At 30.8% G+C, this 21,999-nt stretch overlaps 4 protein-coding genes across 6 annotated transcripts; 2 read left to right on the forward strand and 2 right to left on the reverse strand.

Annotated features, from left to right (window-relative positions):
* Positions 1-1,217: 1,217 nt before the first annotated feature.
* LOC115697294 (3-oxoacyl-[acyl-carrier-protein] synthase I, chloroplastic) lies at positions 1,218-4,518 on the reverse strand. Of its 2 annotated transcripts, XM_030624241.2 has the most exons (7): positions 3,859-4,518; positions 2,966-3,397; positions 2,694-2,867; positions 2,206-2,319; positions 1,979-2,080; positions 1,785-1,851; positions 1,218-1,680 (listed from the first exon to the last, which is right to left on the reverse strand). In XM_030624241.2, exons 1-7 carry the CDS (start codon positions 4,327-4,329, stop codon positions 1,613-1,615), a joined length of 1,428 nt encoding a protein of 475 aa, XP_030480101.1. In that variant the 5' UTR covers positions 4,330-4,518; the 3' UTR covers positions 1,218-1,612. The 2 variants fall into 2 exon arrangements, with proteins under 2 accessions (XP_030480101.1, XP_060957589.1); XM_061101606.1 differs by having other exon boundaries at positions 1,369-1,851; positions 3,859-4,517.
* An 8,192-nt stretch (positions 4,519-12,710) lies between these two features.
* On the forward strand, positions 12,711-15,629 carry LOC115696942 (high mobility group B protein 14). 2 transcript variants are annotated; one of them, XM_030623841.2, is made up of 6 exons: positions 12,711-13,041; positions 13,706-13,888; positions 14,812-14,869; positions 14,985-15,029; positions 15,164-15,244; positions 15,333-15,629. In XM_030623841.2, the coding sequence occupies exons 1-6, from the start codon at positions 12,947-12,949 to the stop codon at positions 15,393-15,395; spliced, it is 525 nt and encodes a 174-aa protein (XP_030479701.1). In that variant the 5' UTR covers positions 12,711-12,946; the 3' UTR covers positions 15,396-15,629. The 2 variants fall into 2 exon arrangements, with proteins under 2 accessions (XP_030479701.1, XP_060957591.1); XM_061101608.1 differs by having other exon boundaries at positions 12,885-13,041; positions 15,164-15,629.
* Positions 15,630-16,319: 690 nt separating this feature from the next.
* On the reverse strand, positions 16,320-18,993 carry LOC115698194 (uncharacterized protein ycf23). Its single transcript, XM_030625381.2, has 9 exons — positions 18,670-18,993; positions 18,508-18,573; positions 18,242-18,316; positions 17,734-17,796; positions 17,572-17,631; positions 17,394-17,483; positions 17,200-17,307; positions 16,741-16,863; positions 16,320-16,643 (listed from the first exon to the last, which is right to left on the reverse strand). The coding sequence occupies exons 1-9, from the start codon at positions 18,877-18,879 to the stop codon at positions 16,515-16,517; spliced, it is 924 nt and encodes a 307-aa protein (XP_030481241.1). The 5' UTR covers positions 18,880-18,993; the 3' UTR covers positions 16,320-16,514.
* A 989-nt stretch (positions 18,994-19,982) lies between these two features.
* On the forward strand, positions 19,983-21,687 carry LOC115697508 (UDP-glycosyltransferase 89B2-like). Its single transcript, XM_030624539.2, has one exon. The coding sequence runs from the start codon at positions 20,064-20,066 to the stop codon at positions 21,504-21,506; it is 1,443 nt and encodes a 480-aa protein (XP_030480399.2). The 5' UTR covers positions 19,983-20,063; the 3' UTR covers positions 21,507-21,687.
* Positions 21,688-21,999: the final 312 nt, after the last annotated feature.

Below are 21,999 nucleotides of genomic sequence, written 5' to 3' on the forward strand. Positions count from 1 at the left end.
CAAAAAGAATTAAATATAACAACAATAACAATAAATAATACTTAAAACTATGCCATAAAAAATATATAAATATAATATACTATATGATAAAATATTACAATTTGGAAATTAATTATAAAATATATATTATAAACTATATATATTTTATTAATATATATTAAGTATAAGGATTACATTTTTGCAAATGAATTTCTATTTTGGATATAATGTAAGTTCATGGAGCAAAAACATTAGTTATACATATGTATGAAAATTTTAATGAAAAAACTACACTTTATACTTTTTCTATATTGTCCTCTTTTATTTTTACCCTCTTTTTTAAAGTCTATCATTTTTACCTCTTTTTTTAAATATTATACCAATTTTATCCCTGTCACTTCAAGATATTTTCCATGTGACTCTCTTATGTCAATGTATTTTGGGTACAATACATATAAAAAGGGGTAAATACCATTTTGGACCTTGTGTTTTGTAAAAGTTACAGATTGGACCATGTGTTTTGTTAAATGACAAAATAGACTCTGTATTTTCTAAAATAGTAAAAATAGGACCCTGAGCTTAATTTTTGATAACTTTTTTTTTTCAATACAACCAACTTGAAGACAATGCTTAATACGAACAGATACAACAAATGTAAACAGTTTTGTCATATAGCACTTTTAGATCGGATTATAATTAAACTTTATTTTGACAAAAAATTAATTCAGGGTCCTATTTGTATTATTTTAGAAAATACAGTGTCTATTTTGTCATTTAACAAAACACAGGTCCAATTGGTAACTTTTGTAAAACAGAAGGTCCAAAATGGTATTTACCCTATAAAAAAAGGTATGTTTCAAATAAATATAAAATTAAAGATAAATTTGATTAATAAAAGTGATATTTTTCAACTTACCCCAATTTTAATTGTACATTCTTTTAAGATATGCTTGAAATATATATATAGGATAATTTATTATTCATATTACAAAGAACTATATATACATCATTTTCATATAGTTAGGATTGGAATACTCTTGCATTTAACATAACTAAGAAGTGACATTATTGTAATAAAACATATTATTGAGCCAAATGTAATATACTTGACATATTGTTGGACAAGCACTTTTGTGTAAAATGCTAAAAACATAAAATTACATTTACATTTTACACCATAAATTTGGCACTATGCTTTAAACTAAAAACAATTGTTGAAAGGAAATGCCTCAAAGTTCTTTCTTAATACAATTTCTCCATTTATTTTTGACCATTTCATTATGCTTTTAATGACAATTTCCATGCACCACAAATAAAGAAAAAAAAAAGGCCCATAATGCTAGACTAGTCACAATAACACCACAAGTTTTGGTAGTTCAACCTAAAATGTGTGCTAAAGAAAGAGCCCTTGGAATGGGGACCATAGAGCTTTTTAATTTGACAGTTGAAACTTGAAACTATTACAACACAAGTAAATATAACAAATGGCTTGAAATAAAATTATCAATTGCATAAACTTCCTGAGAAATTGACAATATAAAAAGCCAGCCTCAACAATAAATTAACAAAACCTATTCTCAAGTGAGCATGGTTGATTGATCTACAAAAATTTCCAATAAACTTGAATTGATCATCAAGGCTTGAAGGCAGAGAAAGCCACCACAGAGTTGTGGCCCCCGAACCCGAATGAATTTGAGATGGCTGGGAAAATTCACAGATAAAATAATTTCAGTGAGTAAAAACTTCCAATACCATTGTCATAAAAGCGAAATTCAGGTAAATTTTAAGGTTAAGTAGAGCCATACCAACATTAACCTCGTGTTGTTGCTTTGTGTTTGCAACGGTGTCAAAATCGACCGAGGGCTCCGGGTTCTGCATTTTTTTTCAATATAGAGCATGTTATCCATAGTAATTGGAATAAAGATTTAAGCTTGTTTCTTTTGAGAACTGATTGAAAATATATGAGCAGGCAAACTCTAATCGAAAATGCATCACATACAAATTGGTTTATACTGGGATGCAACCATCCGCTGTTAATGGCTTTCACGGTAGCGATAGCTTCCAAACCTCCAGCAGCACCAAGACAGTGTCCTATCATAGACTGCAACAAATTGAAGAGAAAAAAGTAAACTTTATTCAGAAAATCGAAAATTACGTAGACGTGAACATAAATACATATGTCAATATTGATATAAATATATGTACAGAACGAGCAAGAGAGATTGCCTTAGTTGCATTGATTTTGATTCCTGAAGTATCCTTGAAAACCTTCTTGATAGCATTTATCTCAGCCAAGTCACCAGCAAGAGTAGAAGTAGCATGTGCATTGATGTAGTTAACCTAAGAAGGCCATCAACTAGTTTAATTCCACAAAGCACAATCCAGATATAACGAAAACGAACAGCTAAGAGGATATTGTGTAATTCTAGCTACAGAATATCATGTATAGAAGAAATAGCAATAACATCTTCCTCATAAACATAGTAGCACACTTGCAAGCAATCGAAAGAATTATTCCATATACAGAAAAATGAATCCATACTCCAATGGAAATTAATGAATTGTAGCATTTCGGGACAGCAACAAGTAATAATAAGTACAGTAAATGAAACAAGGTAAAATTAAAATGCAAACAAATCACGAAATACACTGGATCAATAACCATTGAATAAAATGAATGGTAAGACAAACATCGATGATGATGATGATGATACCTCTTCAGGTGACACACCAGCATCTTCTAGGCTACTCAATATACATGAAGACACACCCAACCCATCAGCTCTTGGGTCAGTCATATGATAAGCATCACAGTTAACGGCACCTCCCAAGTACTCTGCAATAATTGGTGCACCTCGTTTCATTGCGTGCTCCAAGCTCTCCATTACCTAATCATAATTTGAAATGGAACACACATATTATCAACATTATCAGACCATTGTTATAAATAATTTTGATTTAAAACCACAATTCACTAATTATTTACCAACACTCCAGCGCCCTCGCCCATGACAAAGCCATCACGGTCCCTGTCCCATGGGCGAGAAGCCGTTTTGGGATCATCATTTCTCTGAGAAAGAGCTCTACAAGCAACAAAGCCTCCAAGCCCAATAGGTATAATGGCAGCCTCAGTTCCACCAGCAATCATCATATCAGCCTCACCTCGGCGAATGTGATTCGCAGCAGCATAAAAACAATAATTCGAGGTAGCACAAGCAGTGGAAATCGAATAGTTTGGACCCATGAAACCAAGATCGATTGCCAACAATGCAGATCCCATGTTTGTAATAGCATAAGGAATAAAAAAAGGTGTAATTTTCCTGTGACCTTTCTCTATCAGTGCCTTGACACCATCAGAGAAAACAGTAAGACCACCCATACCGGTCCCAACAAGCACACCGGCTCGTTCCTTATCAATCTGTAAACCAAAAGAAATACAAGAATTTCAACCAGAGTCCAACCAAATCAAAGGTTGAATTTACATTACAATAGCTAATAAAAGACCCCAAATGCAAGAAACCAAAAAACCATTCCTGAAAAAAACAGAACCCCAAATTACAATCAATACATTATTCACAAGAATTTTTCTAGTTCACTTAGAAAAGAAAAGAAGTGTCATTGTCAATCTCAAAAATTCTACTTTCAATATCAAAATATATAGAGTTCAAATGTATTTATAGAAGGGTCTTAGCTCTTACATATTCATATCACTACAAAAACTAACAAATAAATATTTATGAATTCCATTATCAAAAGACCCAAATGTGAAACAAAAATCAAATACCATTCCATAAAAAACATAACTTTAACAATTCATATATATAAATGCATAAAAAGAAGGATTCCCCAGATCGATAATTTCGAGAAAAAAAATTGTACCTTGGAGAGCTTTTCACCACCAAGATCAGCATCCTCAAGAGCTTTCTTCCCAGCAACAATGCAATAACGAAGACAATCATCAAGCCTTCGGTCATTCTTCCCATCAATATACCCTTCAGAATTAAATCCACGGATCTGACCACCAAATCTAGTAGGAAACTTAGAAGCATCAAAACGATCAATAAGACCAATCCCACTCTCACCGGAAAGAAGCTTATCATAATAAGCATCAACATCGTTACCAAATACAGAGACAAGTCCCATGCCAGTAATTACAACTCGTTTCTTCGGGTCCTTCTCTCGCTTAGGAGCCACAGAAGACGAAGATGCTGAGATGAAAGAGACTTTGGTGGGTCTGGTGGGTCTGGGCCAAGCCTTGGTGGTGGCATTGCGGAGGAATTGGGTTCCACGGTGGCGATGTGGGTCGAGTGGTGGAGATGGTCTGAGAGTGGAAGCTTGCAGTGACTGCATGGTGGAGAGAGAAGAGAGAGAGAGAGAGAGTTGGGGACGATGATAACAAGGAAGAAGAGAGAGAAAGAGAAGTGGTGATTTTGGGGGGTTTTAAAGAATAAAATAGAGAGAGAGAGAGGAGAAGGGGGCTTGGAGTTCTCCGCCAAAGCCAAACCAAACACCAAATAGGCAAATGCTATTTAATTTCCTTTTTACTTATGTTTCATTATATTGGAAGAGGTTTCAATGGTTACATTTTTATTGTAACCATCATGGTTACATTTTTTTTAGCCATTGGATTACTATTAAATGGTTGTGATTATTTTGGAAATTAAATAAAAATAAATAATAAATAACTTGTAACCTGAAAGTAACCTAATCATTTATTTCCTTATAAAACTTTAATTAAGATTAATTATATTTTAAAATTAAATTAATTATAATTATTAATTAATTTTTTGCAATTTATTACTATATAAGGATCTTTTAGCAATTTATTTTTTTATACTTAAATTATTTAAAATTTTATAGCAAAACTTTTTATAATTTAAAATTATACACATATAATTTCATAATTTAAATTTTATTATACTTGTAATCTTAATTTTAAATTATTACACTTAATTATTTAATTTTTTTATTTAAATATTTAAAAAGTAAAAAATGAAATAAGTTGAAGGATTTTTTAGAAAAAAAATGGCTGCACTTGTTATCGATTGATTAGCTTGAGGCCTCATACTTAGTTCATATAATTGTAACAAAATAATTAAATATCATTTAAAAATAATTAATTATTTGAAAATTTATTATAAGAAGAGAATTTTAATTTGTGTCAAAAGAAGTTTAATTTTTATAAAAAAAAAAGTAAATTTTATTGTAAATATTATAATTAAATGGTTTAATTATTAAAATAAGTCAAGTAAGGATTTAAATATAAATATTAATTGCTAAAAGAGGTCTTTTTAAATATTTAATTAATTATTTTAAGAAAATAGTTAATTATAATTAAATAATTCTAAAAAAGGAATGTCTATTTAATTAATTATTTTAAGAAAATAGTTAATTATAATTAATTAAATCTAAAAAAGAAAAGTTTACCTATTAGTAACCTGCTATTACAAGTTAAAGAAAAATATAACCATATGGTTACAATATAAATGTAACCATTGAATAGTCACCCTCATTATATTATATTATATTATGGGACACGATTTTGTCTTGTGATGTACTTTCACGGAATGTATTTCGTAATGTACAGTAGCCGTTAGATGAGGAACTTATTTAATCTGAGGGTTGGGGTTGATCTAGAGGTAATTAGGGTTAAAAAAATGGTAGCGTACCCTGAAACCCATCTAATATACCACGAAATACATTTCGTGACATCATGAGACAAAATCGTGTCCTATTATATATATATCGAAGTGTTACACTCAACCTCCTACTACAACTTCTTAATCAATTTATATGTTTGAAAATATATGTGAAAATATTTTTATAATTTTTTTTGATAATGGTGTTTAGAGGTGACAATTCGTGTTCACAGGTCGTGTCGAGACTCGTGTATAATAGGTATATACTCCATCCGAACACGACCCGTTTAATAATTATGTTAAAAAATGAAATCTGAATACGACCCATTTATAAACGAGTTGGCATGATACGGCCCGTATAACCCATTTATAAGCATATTTTGTTCAAACATGTCAACCAATAACACGTTTATAATTCATTTATGATATGTTAAAGTACTAAAATAACTTTAAATAGGTCATTAACAAATTAATTTCGTATTAGTCGTGTCAATCTGAATACGACCCATTTATTAAATAGGTTAGACGAGTCAACTCGAACACGATCTGAACCCATTTAATGTAAATCCAAACCCGCTAACTCTCGTGCGGGCTTCAAGTCGTATTATCGTGTCTAACCCATTTTACCGATCCTAGAGGTGTTCGTTATAATTACAACATCATCCCTTCAAAATTTTAAAATTTTCGAATAATTTACAGTGCTGAAAATACGTTTGAAATTTTTTAAACGCGCATGGTAAACTGGAATATCAGTAACTCTGTTTTTAGCATTGTAAACTATTCAAAAAATTTCAAGAATTTACATGAATGATACTGTAACTATAACGAATACTGCTATGAAAAAAAAAATATTTCGGCATGTGATTTTAGACATAGAGATTGACTAAGAAGTTGTAATTAGCACTCCTCACTTTTATAACTGCCATCTCACTCATCTCAAATGGATCCACATTATTATTATTAGGCTAATTAGGATTTTTTTCTGTCATATACCTAATCATGTCCCGTTAACTTTTTTGATTGGCAAAAAACTCTTGAACTATTAAGATTGTTAGATTCAAGAACTTTTGTCTAATTTTATTAATTTGGTAATTGTTTATATACTAAATCATGCTCTTCAAACTTTGAATCTACTATATCATGTCCCTCGTACTTTGACATGTACCAAATAATGACCTCTGAATTTTCATCCATGTTAAACGTTTCTTACTAAAATTGGACAAAAATCCTTAAATTCAACAATCTCAATAACTCAAGGGGGATTTTTTACGCCCTTAAAAGTTTATGGAGCATGATTTAATACATGTCAAAGTTCAGGAGACAAAAATTCTAATTATTATTATTATTATTATTATTATTATTATTATTATTATTATTGTTGTTGTTGTTATAGTAATTTACGGCGTAAATGCTTAAGTTTAACTCTTGATTAGCTAGCTTGATTTCAAAATTGTTTGCGTCAATGGCAAGTGGTCTTATACAGGACTGGACCCCTATCATGGTAGGTAGCACATAATCCCTCAAGCTTCTGTCAATTGGATTATGGGCATTATAATGGTCCATTGCACTCCCACTATTCCCATTATGAAATAATACCTAAGTTAAATTTCTGGAACTTCAGTAGGTACATAGTTGTTAAGTGTTAAATCATTATCCACATGTCATTTTCTTATTTGTATATTTAAATTACTTTTTAAATAAAAATTGAATGACTATGACCAATTAGGGGTTGCCACGTGGCCATTGACTTGACACTTAATTATAAATATAACTTATGTATTACTATCGTCAAAAATTAAACTTAGATATTTATCTGCAACTGGAGTTAAACTTAGGTATTTATCTGCAACTAAGAGTTAAGCTTTGGGATATACGCCACAAGTTACTCTTATTATTATTGCTATTTAAGATTTTTACCCTTTGAACTATGACATATATATATGATTGGGCCCTTGAGTTTTTCAACTAAGAATAGTCCCCCAAACTATTCATAGTGACGTAAAGTGGTCTTTTTGTCAAGTTTTGTTACATGCGGTAAACAGAATGATGATGTGGCAGTTTAGACAATTAATATGTCAACACCACGTGTGTAATTAATTTGAAAAAAAAATATATTTTAATTTTCTAATTTAGTTTTAATTATTTTTTAAAGAAATTATTAATTGATTTTTTTACTTAATAATTTCTGATAAATACATATTTTTAATTTTAAATTACACATGTGATGTTAATGTGGCAATGATATAAATATTTACGTCATCATTATGTGTGTCACATGTAACAAAACTTGTGAGAATTACCGCTTTACAATATTGTAAATTATTAAGGAACTATTTTAATGGACTCAAAAATTCAAAGGCACAATCATGCATAGGTTATAATTTGGGGAGTAAAACTTATTATTATAGTAGATTGCAAGTAAACTCATCTCTTAAGTCTATAACTTAGTTGGGGTATGCCTCTTATGTAGGGGTGTTCATCCGATCCAAATCCGCACTTTTTTGGTCAAACAATATCCAATTCGCACTAAGTACGGATTTCATATTTTGGATCCAATCCGATCCGCATAAGAGTTTAAATCCAATCCAATCCAATCCGCAATAGTGCGGATTGGATCGGTTACTTTTTTAATAATAAATTATTTAATATTTCATAGAAAAAAAATTAAAAAAAGACTATTGTTTCTTAATCTCCAATACTAATCTATTTCCATCTCTATTTATATACAAATTAAACCAATATACATATATATATCAATATATATATTTATCTTTAGATTTACACTAAAATATATATGTATATAATTACTAAAATAAATAAGCTAGTATATATATATTTAAACTTTATGTGTATGTGTCTATGTGAATAAGAATTATTTTTCTTGTGTTTTTTATTACAAAATAAATAAAATGCACCAACTCAATATATTACTAAAAAAGATTAAGAAATTAGAAGTTTGTGTCTTTTTTTAATTAATATATATTACATATTATAATTTTTTAAAAATATATATAATTAAGTGCGGATTGGATTGGATCGGTTACTTTTTGAGGTCAAACAACATCCAATCTGCACAAGTGCGGATTTTAGATTTTTCAATCCAATCCAATCCGCACAAGTGCGGATATCCGCATTTTGCGGATTGGATTGGATACTTTGTGAACACCCCTACTCTCATGTATTTTAGGACAATAACTAAGTAGATTGCCCATAAAAAGTTTATGAGAACTAAAATTGATGCGAGACGGTGCACAAGATGTCAACCTGGGCGCCCAACACTGACATTAGACCCAAGTTGAGCCCTAAAATGTCCACGTGACATCCTCAGCTTCACGGTTTATCTTTTTAGGGCCATTAGGACTTGTTCTTCCTAATTATGAGTAGGTAACTATATTAATCTATTTTATACAATGATATTTTCTTAGCCAATAAGAATTAGAAGAATGTTAATTACAATCTTTTATTATAATCTCTTCGTCAACTTCTACGTTCGAAATCACATGTCGAAATATTTTTTTTCAATTTTTTTTTTCATAACGGTATTCGTTATAGTTACAGTATCATCCCTGTAAATTTTTGAAAAATTTCGAGTAGTTTACAGGATCGAAAAACAGATTTCCTGATATTCCAGTTTACCACGCGCGTTCAAAAAATTTCAAACGTATTTTCGGCACTATAAATTATTCGAAAAATTTCAAAAGTTTATAAGGATGATATTGTAAGTATAACGAACACTCCCCGTGAAAAAAAAATTGAAAAAAAATATACCGACATGTATTTTTGGGCATGGAGGTTGACTAAGAGGTTGTAACAGGAAGTTGACGGTAGCACTCCTCTAAAAATTATTGATATTTAAATTTATATAAACATTAATACCATATATCTCTCACTCCCTAAATATTTTATTTTGAGTTTGTTAGTATTTTAACAAAGTCTATTACAATATACCTCATAAAAAAGTACTAACAGTTTACACAATTATATATAACTACGTTTTCTTAACTGGAAACATTCATAAATTATTTATATATTTTTTCTGTCAAGATTAATAATATACAAATAAAGGTGTTCATTTGATTCAATCTGTATTATTTTTGGTCAAACAACATCCAATCTGCACTGCAAATTTCATATTTTAGATCCAATCCGATCCGCATAATAGTTTAAATCCAATCCAATCCGCAATAGTGCGGATTGGATCGATTATTTTTTTAAATGATAAATTATTTAATATTTCATAGAAAACAAATTAAAAAAAGACTATTGTTTCTTAATCTCCAATAGTAATCTATTTCTATCTCCATTTATAAATAAATGAAACCAATATACATGTATGTCAATATATATGTACTCATCTTTAAAATATATATGTATTTATTACTAAAATAAATAAGTTAGTATATATTTAAATTTATATGTATGTGTCTATGTAAATAAGAATAATTTTTCTAATGTTTTTTATTATAAAACTAATAAAAAATACCAACTCAATATATTACTAAAAATAATTAAGAAATTAGAAATTTGTGTCTTTTTTTTTTTAATATTACTAGAAAATTAATATATATTATATATTAAATATTTTTAAAAAATATATATAATTAAATGCGGATTGGATTGGATCGGTTACTTTTTGAGGTCAAACAACATCCAATCCGTACAAGTGCGAATTTTAGATTTTTCAATCCAATCCAATCCGCGCAAGTGCGGATATCCGTATTTTGCGGATTGGATTGAATTGAATCGTGCGGATTGGATTGGATCGAATACTTAATGAACACCCTATTTAACATGCTTTTCTAATGGAGTTTATATGTTCTTTTTATTTGATAGAAGTACAATAATATTATAGTTAGGGTAAAAGTCTTATTTATTATAATATTTTTCACATATAGTTAGCTGAAATAGATTTTTTTTTTCCATATATTGATTGTGATTATACTTAATCAATCTTCAATACTAGTGATAACAATATTTTTGAATATAGCGTGAATTATAAGTGAAATACAATACTAATGAGTTTGAACGATTTATAAGTGAGATATGATGATAATGATTTTAAATATAGTAGTAATTACAAGTATGATACGGTGATGACAACGACGTAATTTTTTTTCTTGCGTTTCATTTTATATAGCTAAAATTTAGTTTTTATCGTAAATATATTGTAACTTTTTTAGTCACATGACATAATATTTTTATATATAGTTAGTTCAAATAGATTTTTTTGTTCTTATATTGATTTTAATAATCCTAACAATAATTTTGAATGTAGTGTTGATTATAAGTGAGATACAATGACAACGAGTTTAAACATTTATAAGTGAGATACGATGATGATAATGATTTTGAATATAGTAGAGATTACAAATGTAATACGGTGATGACAACTACTTTTTTTTTTTTTCTTTTGTATGTTTCAATTTACATAACTAAACTATAGTTTTTTTCTTAAATATAATTTTTTTTTTATTCACATGATATAAAAATTTATAATTTATAGTGTTCAAGTAAACCACATCTTAAAATTGTGATTTTTTTTTTATTATTGTTAGTTAGAAAGATTTTATTTTGAAATTATATTTTATTTAAATCAATCAACTAAATAAATAGTTTGTTTTGATTTGTTTGATGTCTTTATTTTTGTAAATTAACATAAAGGAAATAAAAAATTATTTTAATTAACTAGATTTAATAAATATTATTAAAAATATATGTATAAATTTAATTTTATAATAAATATCACTAATTTTTAATAATTGAGTTTTAATTTTTGCAATACCAATAAAGAAAAAAAAGAATTGAGTTTTGCCATACCAATAAATATTTTTCATTAATTAATTTTGCATTTATATTTTTAAGAATATCATGGCTTTTGTTGCCCACAATATTATATTAATAGTTATTATTTATTGTAAATACAAAATTTAAATGAAGAGTGCTAAGAGAATTTTCTATCACATTCTTTTTTACACTCTCTCTTTAATGTGATGACAAATATTATATTTTCAACAAAAGTTATTTTTACTTAATAATTAATTATGATATTCTAATGTTATTACAATTGTGTCATTACTACTTCTAATATAATTATTCTACTAACTTTTTGTTTATAAAAAAATTAACTACATTAAGAATAAAAGTGAAAAAAAAATATATACATATATTTTAAAATAAAACAAAGTAACAATTAATATTTATATAAAAATTGTAAGTTTTTTTTTTAAAAATTATGCAGAATAAAAATTAATACAACTTAAATCTTTTTTTTTTCTAAAAAAGTAATAATTTTTTTTAATGATTATTATAATTATATTATTTATCAATATAAATACACTAATAAACCATCTAATATATTTATATATGTAATTAAATATTTTTTTTATTTCTTTTGTGGTATTTACATGTACTTTTTTTTAACAATTTTATTTTTTAATATAACTAACTTTAAGACAATTTCTAACACGAACAAATACAAAAAATGTAACAAGTTTTTTCATAACATTTCTAGATCAGATTATTATTAAGTTTTATTTTAACAAAAAATTAATTTAGGGTCCTATTTGTACAATTTTAAAAAATACAAGGTTTATTTTGTCATTTAACAAAATAAATGGTCAAATTAGTAACTTTTACACATCACAATGTTCAAAATAGTATTATATATATGCACCAGGTGAGTCCTTATTTTTAAGTAGGGGTGTTCATGAAACCGCTCAAACCGCTCGCACCGCACCACACTGTAAAAAAAAATGTGGTTTGAAATTCTTTGCGGTGCGGTCGCGATTTGAATTTTTCTTAAACCGCGCAATGCAGTGCGGTTTGCGGTTCAAATTGCACCGCACCGCATATTATAAAAATACCAATTTTTATTACTATCTAGGTTCAATATGTGAAGGCCCAACCCAAACCCACTAATTATTGTATTGTTGAAACTTGAATTTTTTTTTTTTATATTTATTTTTGAACCTTATGGTATTTTTGACAAGTGTTGCTCAAGCTTTATTATATTTGTGATAGTTTAATTATTTGGTGATAATCCAAACCGCAGAAACCGCATAAACTGCACCGCACTGTACCATTTTTTGCGGTGTAGTTTCTGCCGTTTTTTAGTTTCGCGGTGCGAGTACGGTTTGGGAAATTGAAAAACCGTACGTGCGGGTTGGTTTGAAAAAATAGTCAAAAACCGCACCACCCGCACCGCGAACACTCCAATTTTCAAGCAAGCAAAACGACACCGTTTAACCGCGTAGAGAGGCATATAATATATTACAAATGAAGTTTGGCTATTGCCACGAATCGAGAGAGAGAGAGAATCATCATCAACCATGGCGAAAGGAGCTAAAACCTCTCAAAAATCTCGCTCATCATCCTCAGCCTCAGCTTCTGATTCTACCCAAATCACCGGAACACCTTCCACTAAGTAAACACCATTCTCGACTTCCTCACTTATTTCTACTTTTTTAATTTTCTTTCATACTTAAAAATTCACTAATTTGTTTGTTAATTTCTCCCTGAAACTACTTTGTTTGTTTGGTTCCTGAGAAAATTCACAATATTATGGTTTTTCTCTTCTGGGTGTCTTGAAATGGAAAACCCATTTCCACAATGAGTTAATATATTATTAAGCTTTTAAGATTATGAATGAAAAGAACCCAAAAACAAAACAGAAGAAAAAGAGAGAGAATTTATTTGTGGGGTTTATTTATGGTTTATGCTGCTTTTGGGTTTTGAGGAGGAAATGAAGAACTCTCCACATTTAGGTTGTGTTTGCTAGGTGTAATGAAATGGAATGAAAATTTTCATTTCATTCCTTTGTTTGGTTGTATTTTTATACCATTTTCGTGGAATGATTATTCTATTTTGAAATAGAAGAAAAGATCGTTTCGGGAAAAGATTTACTAATTCTTTTTTCATTCCTCTCAACCAAACATACTTTTTTGTTAAAGCTCATTACTTACTATCTTTTATATTGAAAAAAATCATACAAATTCATGAGGGGTTGTTGTTGTTGTTGTGCTCATTTCATTAAACATTCTCATTTTGGGAAACTGCCCCTCATATCTGTTCTTCTTGATTGTTTTTAGGAAAATGGTTTTGAGAATCAAAACAACTGAGGGGACAAAGAGGTCAGCAAGATTGAGTGGTATGAACCAAGAGAGAAAGGTGGTAAAGTCAGTACAGAAGTCAAAACCAAAGAATAAGAAGATTAGTAACAAAATTGATGCCAAGAAACCCAAGAAGCCACCAACAGCGTTCTTCTTCTTCTTGTAAGTTCTTTCTTTTATTCCCTTCTGTTCTTCAGTATTTACTGGGCAAACTTTGTCATTTTGGACATTAGATGTGGTTATGTACTTATGGCCTGCATTGCATAGATTGTGTGTGTTCACTGGTGATATTTAGAGAGAATAGGGCTGTTCATTTTCCTCAAGTGTTCGCCGTTCTGATTAGCAATGTCATCATACTAATGGGAATGTTTACATGTTGAAAGTAATATGTTAGTGTGTGTGTGTGTTTTTATAGTTTTCTTGGTGTATTGTAGTTTTATTTTTCTTTCTTTTTTGTAATAATTGAGACTGAAATTGTATTTGACTTGACATTTTCGATCGAATAATGAGATAAAATGTAAGTTATAGGTGGTTAAATATGTTGGTTATCTTCATTCTTTGCCAGTAGTGAGCTGAAATGGCTGAGAAGAATACTTGATATACGGTGGCATCTATCGTTCAATCTTCCTTTGATGAGTTAATATTTTTCGAAATTCTTTTGAATACAAAAAGGAGCAATGACTTTTAACAAAGTCTCCATGTAGAAACTCTGCCTCCCCTAATAGAGCTTTAAACTTTTCTAGTAAAGTAACTAGATTGATGTGTTAATCATACAATCCATGACAGACGAGAATACGGGTCTAATCAAGTCAAGTTTGCAGGTTTCATGGTCCTTGAAGCTGCATACTTGATTGCATTTGTTTCTTCTGAAATTTATAAGTAACAAACTTACACCCCATTACATTTTGTTCTTTTATATCTTATGGTCATTCACATCGAAAATGTTGTACTTTTGTACCCGATCGATTGAAAGTCTTAGTGTTGGAGCTCTTTTCTGTTCCTATTTGGTTTCATTTCCTGAGATTATGCAGACTAGTTTGTTACATAATTTCTTTATTGACCATTTGTATTCTTGTTCTTTCAAGGGAGGACTTTCGGAAGGTGTTTCAAGAGCAAAACCCAGATGTCAAATCAATGCGAGATGTACGATAACCAGTGTCATATTACTTTATTGATTTTTTACTAGGTAGTTTGATATTACTGATTTTGGATTCTTATTTGGTTTATTAATGGATTCACTCATTAATTTTCTTCTCAGATTGGGAAAGCATGTGGAGTGAAGTGGAAAACAATGACATATGAGGTTTGTTCTACATCTGTATATGAATTTGATTTCTCTTGGCCTTTAAGTACTAAACAAAGCTAGATTACCGAATAAGAGAGTTCGACGATTTGTGACTGAAAAACTACAAGGGATTGTTGCTGTGTCTGTTCCAGGAAAAGGTTCAATATTACGACATAGCCACAGAGAAACGAGCAGCGTTTGATAGTGCCATGGCGGAATATATCAGTAAAAAGGTAAAGATTGCCATATATCAGTATCGAAACACATTTTTTATCGTTTCGTTTTTCTTCATGCTCTAATTTAAATCATAAATTCTTGCAGGAAAGTGGTGAAGAATCCGAAGATGAAGAAACTGAGGATGATTCAGAGTTGGGAATAAGCTGAAAATTTGGAAAAGCAATAATGTTCATGTAGAGGTTGTAGTTAACAAGTTGTATATTGATCAATATGGGACACTGGTTAATTTCTCTTCTCAAAACTATTGTATAATTTTTTTTTGTTCATGTTTTTTATTTTCTTTTTTTCCATTGTAAAGAAAGAACTACTTTTATCCAGTGGTATGGAAGATTGTAATTGTAGGTTTCATCATTTAGTGATAATTTGTTCTTTTCAACTTCATTTACTCCCTATACCATAATCCACCTTTAAGCAATTGATTATCTAAGATATTATTCTCCAATTCTATTCATAAAAATTTGTGTATTTGGTTGAAATGTATTTAGCTAAATGTAGAGGATGATTGAAATAGCTAATTACTCAAAAACTTAGGAAAGTGACATAAAATTCATGAAGTACCTCAACAATGGCCTTTTTTAGTTTATGTTCTTACTCGAAAAGAGCTGTCAAAACTAAGAACATTGCCTCGGTAGGATCAAACCCAAGTAATTCGAAAACCCATCTTTCGAAACAAGAAAATCAAAGCAAAAGTAAGTTGGGGTTCTCGCCCCCATCTCCTTTATGCTACCATTCTGGGAGCACCTGACCTCAACTCTGTCGGTTAAATTTGATGACGATATATTTATAAAGAAAATCGATTTAGTGTTAAAATTTTGATACATACTTTTCAAGTCTAAGGATTGATTGGCAGTTCAATCCAATTAATCACCATCCAAGTGTACCCTCCAAAATTAATATCTGCATTGTTAGATATTACAAAGTGGGATACAAGTTTTGATCCATGAAACTATTCTATAAGTATTCTTCTTTGTTTCTTGTTCTGTTTTTTCAGTATGAATATCAAAACCCCACACCATCTACACTTTACACTTATCACCATTTTCATTAACAAAAAAAGGAAAAGGAAACCTCTTTCCAAATGAGATTATATTTGAAAGTTGAATTTTGGCAACAATTTCAACAAATCAATATCTTTTGGTATGGAAAAAAAAAATTTAATTCAACAAAAATTTTACATGCCAATTTGGTACTTCTTGTAACCTCATACATAAACTTGTGAGTCATTCTAAGTTCTGTCTAATAACACAACAAGAAAGTGGCATGGAGTTACAGTTTCAGAGTTTGTTCTTCATTTGCAGTACGAAAACCAGATGATGATAATGAATTCGAAATGCTCCTTACTTCTGCTATCATTGCAACTACATCATTGAGTTTGTTAATGGCTGATCCCACACCCTGCATTCCATGATTACATGTGTTATGTCAGTTTAAAATACTAGATTGAAGACCGTTGAGAGCTGTGATAACGAAGGTTGTATTATGCAAAACTTACCACACCAGCAGCTCCAGCAGTGATGGCCATTGGTGCTGTCACCGCGCTTAGACCAGATGAACACATGACAGGAATCTTGACAGCCCGCGAGATGGAATATGCAGCTGCTAATGTCGGTGTTGCCTAAAAGATGATCAAGTTTCGGTTAGTTAAGCAAACACAAACAACGAAATCCCTCAAAGAAAGTACTTTTTTGATAAAAGTGGCGAGGAATTCAGCTAGAGGCTATACTCTCCAAAATACAACCTTTCGAGAGGGTTGTTCTCTCCTAGGACCGAGTCTATTTTATTTCCTATTTTACACTTAACAGCTACCAAGTCTTAATCCCATGAAAGGGATTTGGTAATTCCCTGCCCTAAAGCTATTCACTCGGTCTCCTAGAGTAAACAAAGTGTATTGGAGCTTATCAGAAGATACACAAAGTAACAAAAGATACAAAACCAATGTCAATAGTTATACCTTCTCAATCAAACCAAGAATGCCAGACTTTGTAGGGTTCGAGCACTTCCCTCCTTCGGTTTGAATGATGTCAACACCTTCTTGCTCCAGCATTTCCGCAAGCTTGACCTGTTTTCATTCCAAATTCATGTTTGTAAATCGAATGCACAATGCAAAGGAGTGAATCTCCCTACGAAACCAAGCTGCTTTCTGACCTGATCGGGAAGACTTAGCGTGTGAGGCACAGTGACTGATAAGGTTATGGATGGAAGACTCCTCTTAGTCTCCTTTGTTAGATTCAGTATCTGAAATAAGTACTCACACAATAAGAAAATAATGATCATTTTCACTAGCTTTGAGTTATTTCTTGATCAATTTACATCGAAATTATACCTGTTCGGGAGTGAATATCACACCCTTCTCATAGAATGAATCATAGTTTCCAATCTCAACCTGCATATGCCATAAACTTAGCTTCTTAAGAAGAAAATCAAAGAAGTTAAACCTCAAATTCCTCTTAAATTACAGCAAAGGTAACGAGTTTTGTTGCCAAACCATTGTTGCTCCTGCCTCGACCGCAGCCAGGAATGCAGCTGGATCTACAGAAGAAACACAAACCTGACAAGACACTAAATTAGTAATGAAGTCCATGAGACAATGCAGGAATTCAAAGATTGTAAAAATTTGTTAAATTAGACAAAGATATGTTATTTGGGTTTGTGTTGGAAACCTCTCCTACCTTCAAAAGGCCATTATTAAACCAAATTTCACAAGAAAAACAGAAAAAACTAGAAACCACACACAAATGCAGACAATGTTGTAGTTGGTTCGAGTTTTCAGAATGAAACCTCGACATCCACGGCGGGTTATCGAGTTTCTCTTAGTACAAGCTTCAAAATCAAAGCTTTCTCATAAGAAAAAACACATTGTCACAACTAAAATTGTATTCAGAATCATGTCAATGAAATGGATAATTCCTTTTGTTAAGAAAAATAGTTAAATTCTCACAAATGAACATAATAAAAGAAAAAAGGAAATGATTACTAAAAGTGTATGAACTTACAGGAAGAGATGTTAATGTAATGGCAAGCTTAACCAACTCAGGATCACAAGCTATATCCACATGAGTTGCTCCTCCCTATAATAGCAAAAACAAACATTTTCACTTGAAAAAAAGGCAAAAAAATATTTATATACAGAAAAAATTCAACAGTAGGGAACCATTTCATTTACAGTTTCGAGTTCAAACATTCAGTTGCACGAGTGAAATTCACCATTTTGAATATATTTCTCTAAATATATTTCAATTCAATTGGTTATGAGACCAACCTTATCTGCAGCAGAAACAACTGAAGCAACATTTTCCTTATCAAAATTCTGCAAACCTGAGATAATCTGTAAACAAAAGCAACACAATTCAAAGCTAATTTAATTACCATAAAATTCACCATTAAAAAGCAAATAAGATAGAAAAACAATTAAAGGTTTTACCTTGAGAGCTTTGCAGTTATGAAATTCTTTCAAAACAAGTTCTTTAGAAGTTGAAAGAAGTGCTTTGGTAGTAAAAGAAGAAGACCCTTTTCTTCTTAGAGCCAAAAATTGTGTTGAGGAAGAAGAAGAAGCATGACCCAGAAGAGGATTGTGAATGGGTTTTAGAGATATGGAGTTTGAAGAAGTTGTCATGCACATTGAAACCTCCATTTTTGTCTCTTCTCTTTCTCTTTAGCTCAAGTTGTAGTTGGAAAGGAAGAGATAAGAAGAGTAGTGTTATTATTGGTGTATTTATCATACTAACATCAAAAATGTTAAATATGTTAAATGAACCAAAAAGAAATAGGAGAATTATTCCTGTTTTTTAACTCATTTTTTATTTTGTTTTTTAATTTATGGTTTGAGTTTCTAAAATAATTGCAATGCTAGTTGCAATAAGGGTTTCCATACGATTTTTTGTTACAATTTAGGTTGCAGCGCTAGTTGCAATAGGAATTTCTATGTAGAATTTCGTAAAAATGTAAAAAAAACTGTTTTAAAATGTAAAAATAAAAAAATCTCAAAAAATAACTATATTGAATATATGTACAGTGTAAATTTATAGTCGTTTTATCAATGTAATAATTTTTTACAATTGTAATAAGCGTATTTGAAAATTATTTAATTATTGAATCGTAAAATTATTAAAATAATAATTATACTATGTTTTAATATATAAACATATTTGAATATAAAATAGTAATTATAAATGAAATTCCAATATCTTATTTAGTAAAATGATTCCCCTAATTATATAGAATTTATTAAGTACTATTTAAAATGATTTTTTTTTAATAATTAGACTCAATTTTTATAGATGACAATAAAAATTGGAAAATATAATTAAAAATCTATTAATTACCTTAAATTATACAATTTTAGTATAGTTAGAGTACGCACATTAGATCTTTTACAATTTTAGTATTCAAATTGAATAATTTAAAATAATTTACAATATAGAAAATAATGTTTAATCAGTCTATTTTACACATTTATAAAATAAAATAATCATACGTGCAACACACTATTTGAACGTAATTTTCGGCGTATTAAACTTTTTCAAATTTCTTAAAATTTTGCAGGATGTTTTAAATAAGTATAACTTTCATGAACATGAGAAAAAATTTGAGTAAAAAATTATTTCGGATACCAAAACAAATAAAAATATATCGGTGTATTCCTGTACAATTTCCCATATTAATAATATTAATGGATCAGAATATATAAAAGTGAAAAGAAAAGTATTATTTTTTATTATGTATGAGAGTGCGTCACTGGCAGATATGTATATATATATATATATATTAGATTATATTATTATATTATATCAAACAAAATAAAAACAAAAAAGAAAAATGGCCACAATGACCGGTGCCGGAGAAGAAGGCAAAGCCACCCATATCTTAATCTTCCCATTCCCAGCACAAGGCCACATGTTACCAATCCTAGACTTCACACACCAGACCCTTACCCAAAACCCAGATCTCATCACCATCACCATTCTCGTAACCCCAAAAAACCTCTCTCTTCTCAACCCACTCCTCTCTCTCCATCCTTCCATTCAAACCCTCGTCCTCCCTTTCCCATCTCACCCTTCCGTTCCCCATGGAGTTGAGAATCTCAAGGACTTACCCGCCACCTCATTCCGTTTCGTAATTCCCGCCATCACTCGACTTCGAGAACCTCTCACTCACTGGTTCAAAACCCACCCTTCGCCGCCTACCGCCATTGTTTCCGACATGTTCTTGGGTTGGACACACTACCTCGCCGTCGAACTCGGGATTCGTCGGATTACCTTCTCTCCTTCCGGCGCTTTTGCCTTGGCCGTCATCCAATCTTTGTGGCGAGATATGCCGAAACGATCGGACGGTCAGGATGAAGTCTTTGAGTTTCCTGAGATTGCGAATTGTCCAAAATACCCTTGGTGGAAATTGTCTTCTCTGTACAGATCTTACGTTGAGGGAGACCCAGATTCGGAAATTGTTAGGGAGTCTTTTATTGGGAATCGGTTGAGTTGGGGACTCGTTGTTAACTCGTTTACCGAGTTGGAATCGGTTTATCTTGATTACTTGAAGAAAGATTCAGGCCATGATCGTGTTTGGGCTGTTGGGCCTATACGGCCCATGTTAGATGATCCAAATGGGCCCACTACTAGAGGTGGGTCCAACTCGGTCTCTCACCATATATTGTCATGGCTTGATAAGTGTGATGAGAATAAGGTTGTGTATGTTTGTTTTGGTAGTCAAGTTGTGTTGAGAAATGATCAAATGGAAGAGTTAGCTAAGGGTTTGGAGAGAAGTGGGGTCCATTTTGTGTGGTCGGTTAAGGTGCCAACTGGATCACAAGTGGACGGTGATTACGGAAAGGTTCCGATCGGGTTCGAAAATCGAGTGGGTGAAAGGGGTTTGGTGATTAAAGGGTGGGCCCCACAAGTTTCGATACTTCGGCATCGGGCCGTGGGCGCTTTTTTGACTCATTGTGGTTGGAACTCGGTGTTGGAAGGTATCGCGGCGGGAGTACTAATGCTGACGTGGCCCATGCAGGCCGACCAATACGCTAATGCCACGTTGTTGGTGGACACCTTGGTGGGAAAGAGCGCGTGCGAAGGTGATCGAATTGTTCCCAATTCGGTTGAGTTGGCTCGAGTTTTTGCGGAATCGGTTGGCGAGGAAAACCGAGCCCGAAGACGTCGAGTTGAAGAATTATGTGGAGCGGCGAACCGAGCTACTATGGAAGGTGGTAGTTCTTATAAGGATTTGGAATCATTAGTTGCCCATTTGAAAGTCACAACCATTTAGTAAAGAAGTTTCTTATTTTGCTTGGTAATGTTGTAATAAAGCTAGTTAAGCTAAATCATGTGACCATTTCTAATAGTGTGCTAAAAATATATGGCAGAGTGGTTAAACTAAATAGTTCAATTCAGTTTTTTTTAGAAAAAAAATAAAATAAAATGAAACTTTGTTCTTTTAAGAGAATAAATTAAGTTCTATTTTTAAAGGATATTTTGATGTGGAAAATAGAGATGAAGTACCTATTGAAAATATATTGTAAAAAATAATAGTGAACTGCTCATTGAAAATGATAGTATGAACAATCAAAATTCAATACTAGAAATAGTTATGGTGATCAAAATGATGATATTTTAGAGGATAATGATAATAATAATACAAGCAATCAAATACATTTGAACATTTGTTCGGTATATTTGATCCAAGAAATTGAGATGCTCTTGAGTCAAAAATGATTAATTTATTAGCGATGAAGGGTCCAAAAAGAGATTGTATGAGTGGT

Source organism: Cannabis sativa, chromosome 7, assembly GCF_029168945.1.
Source record: "Cannabis sativa cultivar Pink pepper isolate KNU-18-1 chromosome 7, ASM2916894v1, whole genome shotgun sequence".
Lineage (NCBI taxonomy): Eukaryota > Viridiplantae > Streptophyta > Magnoliopsida > Rosales > Cannabaceae > Cannabis > Cannabis sativa.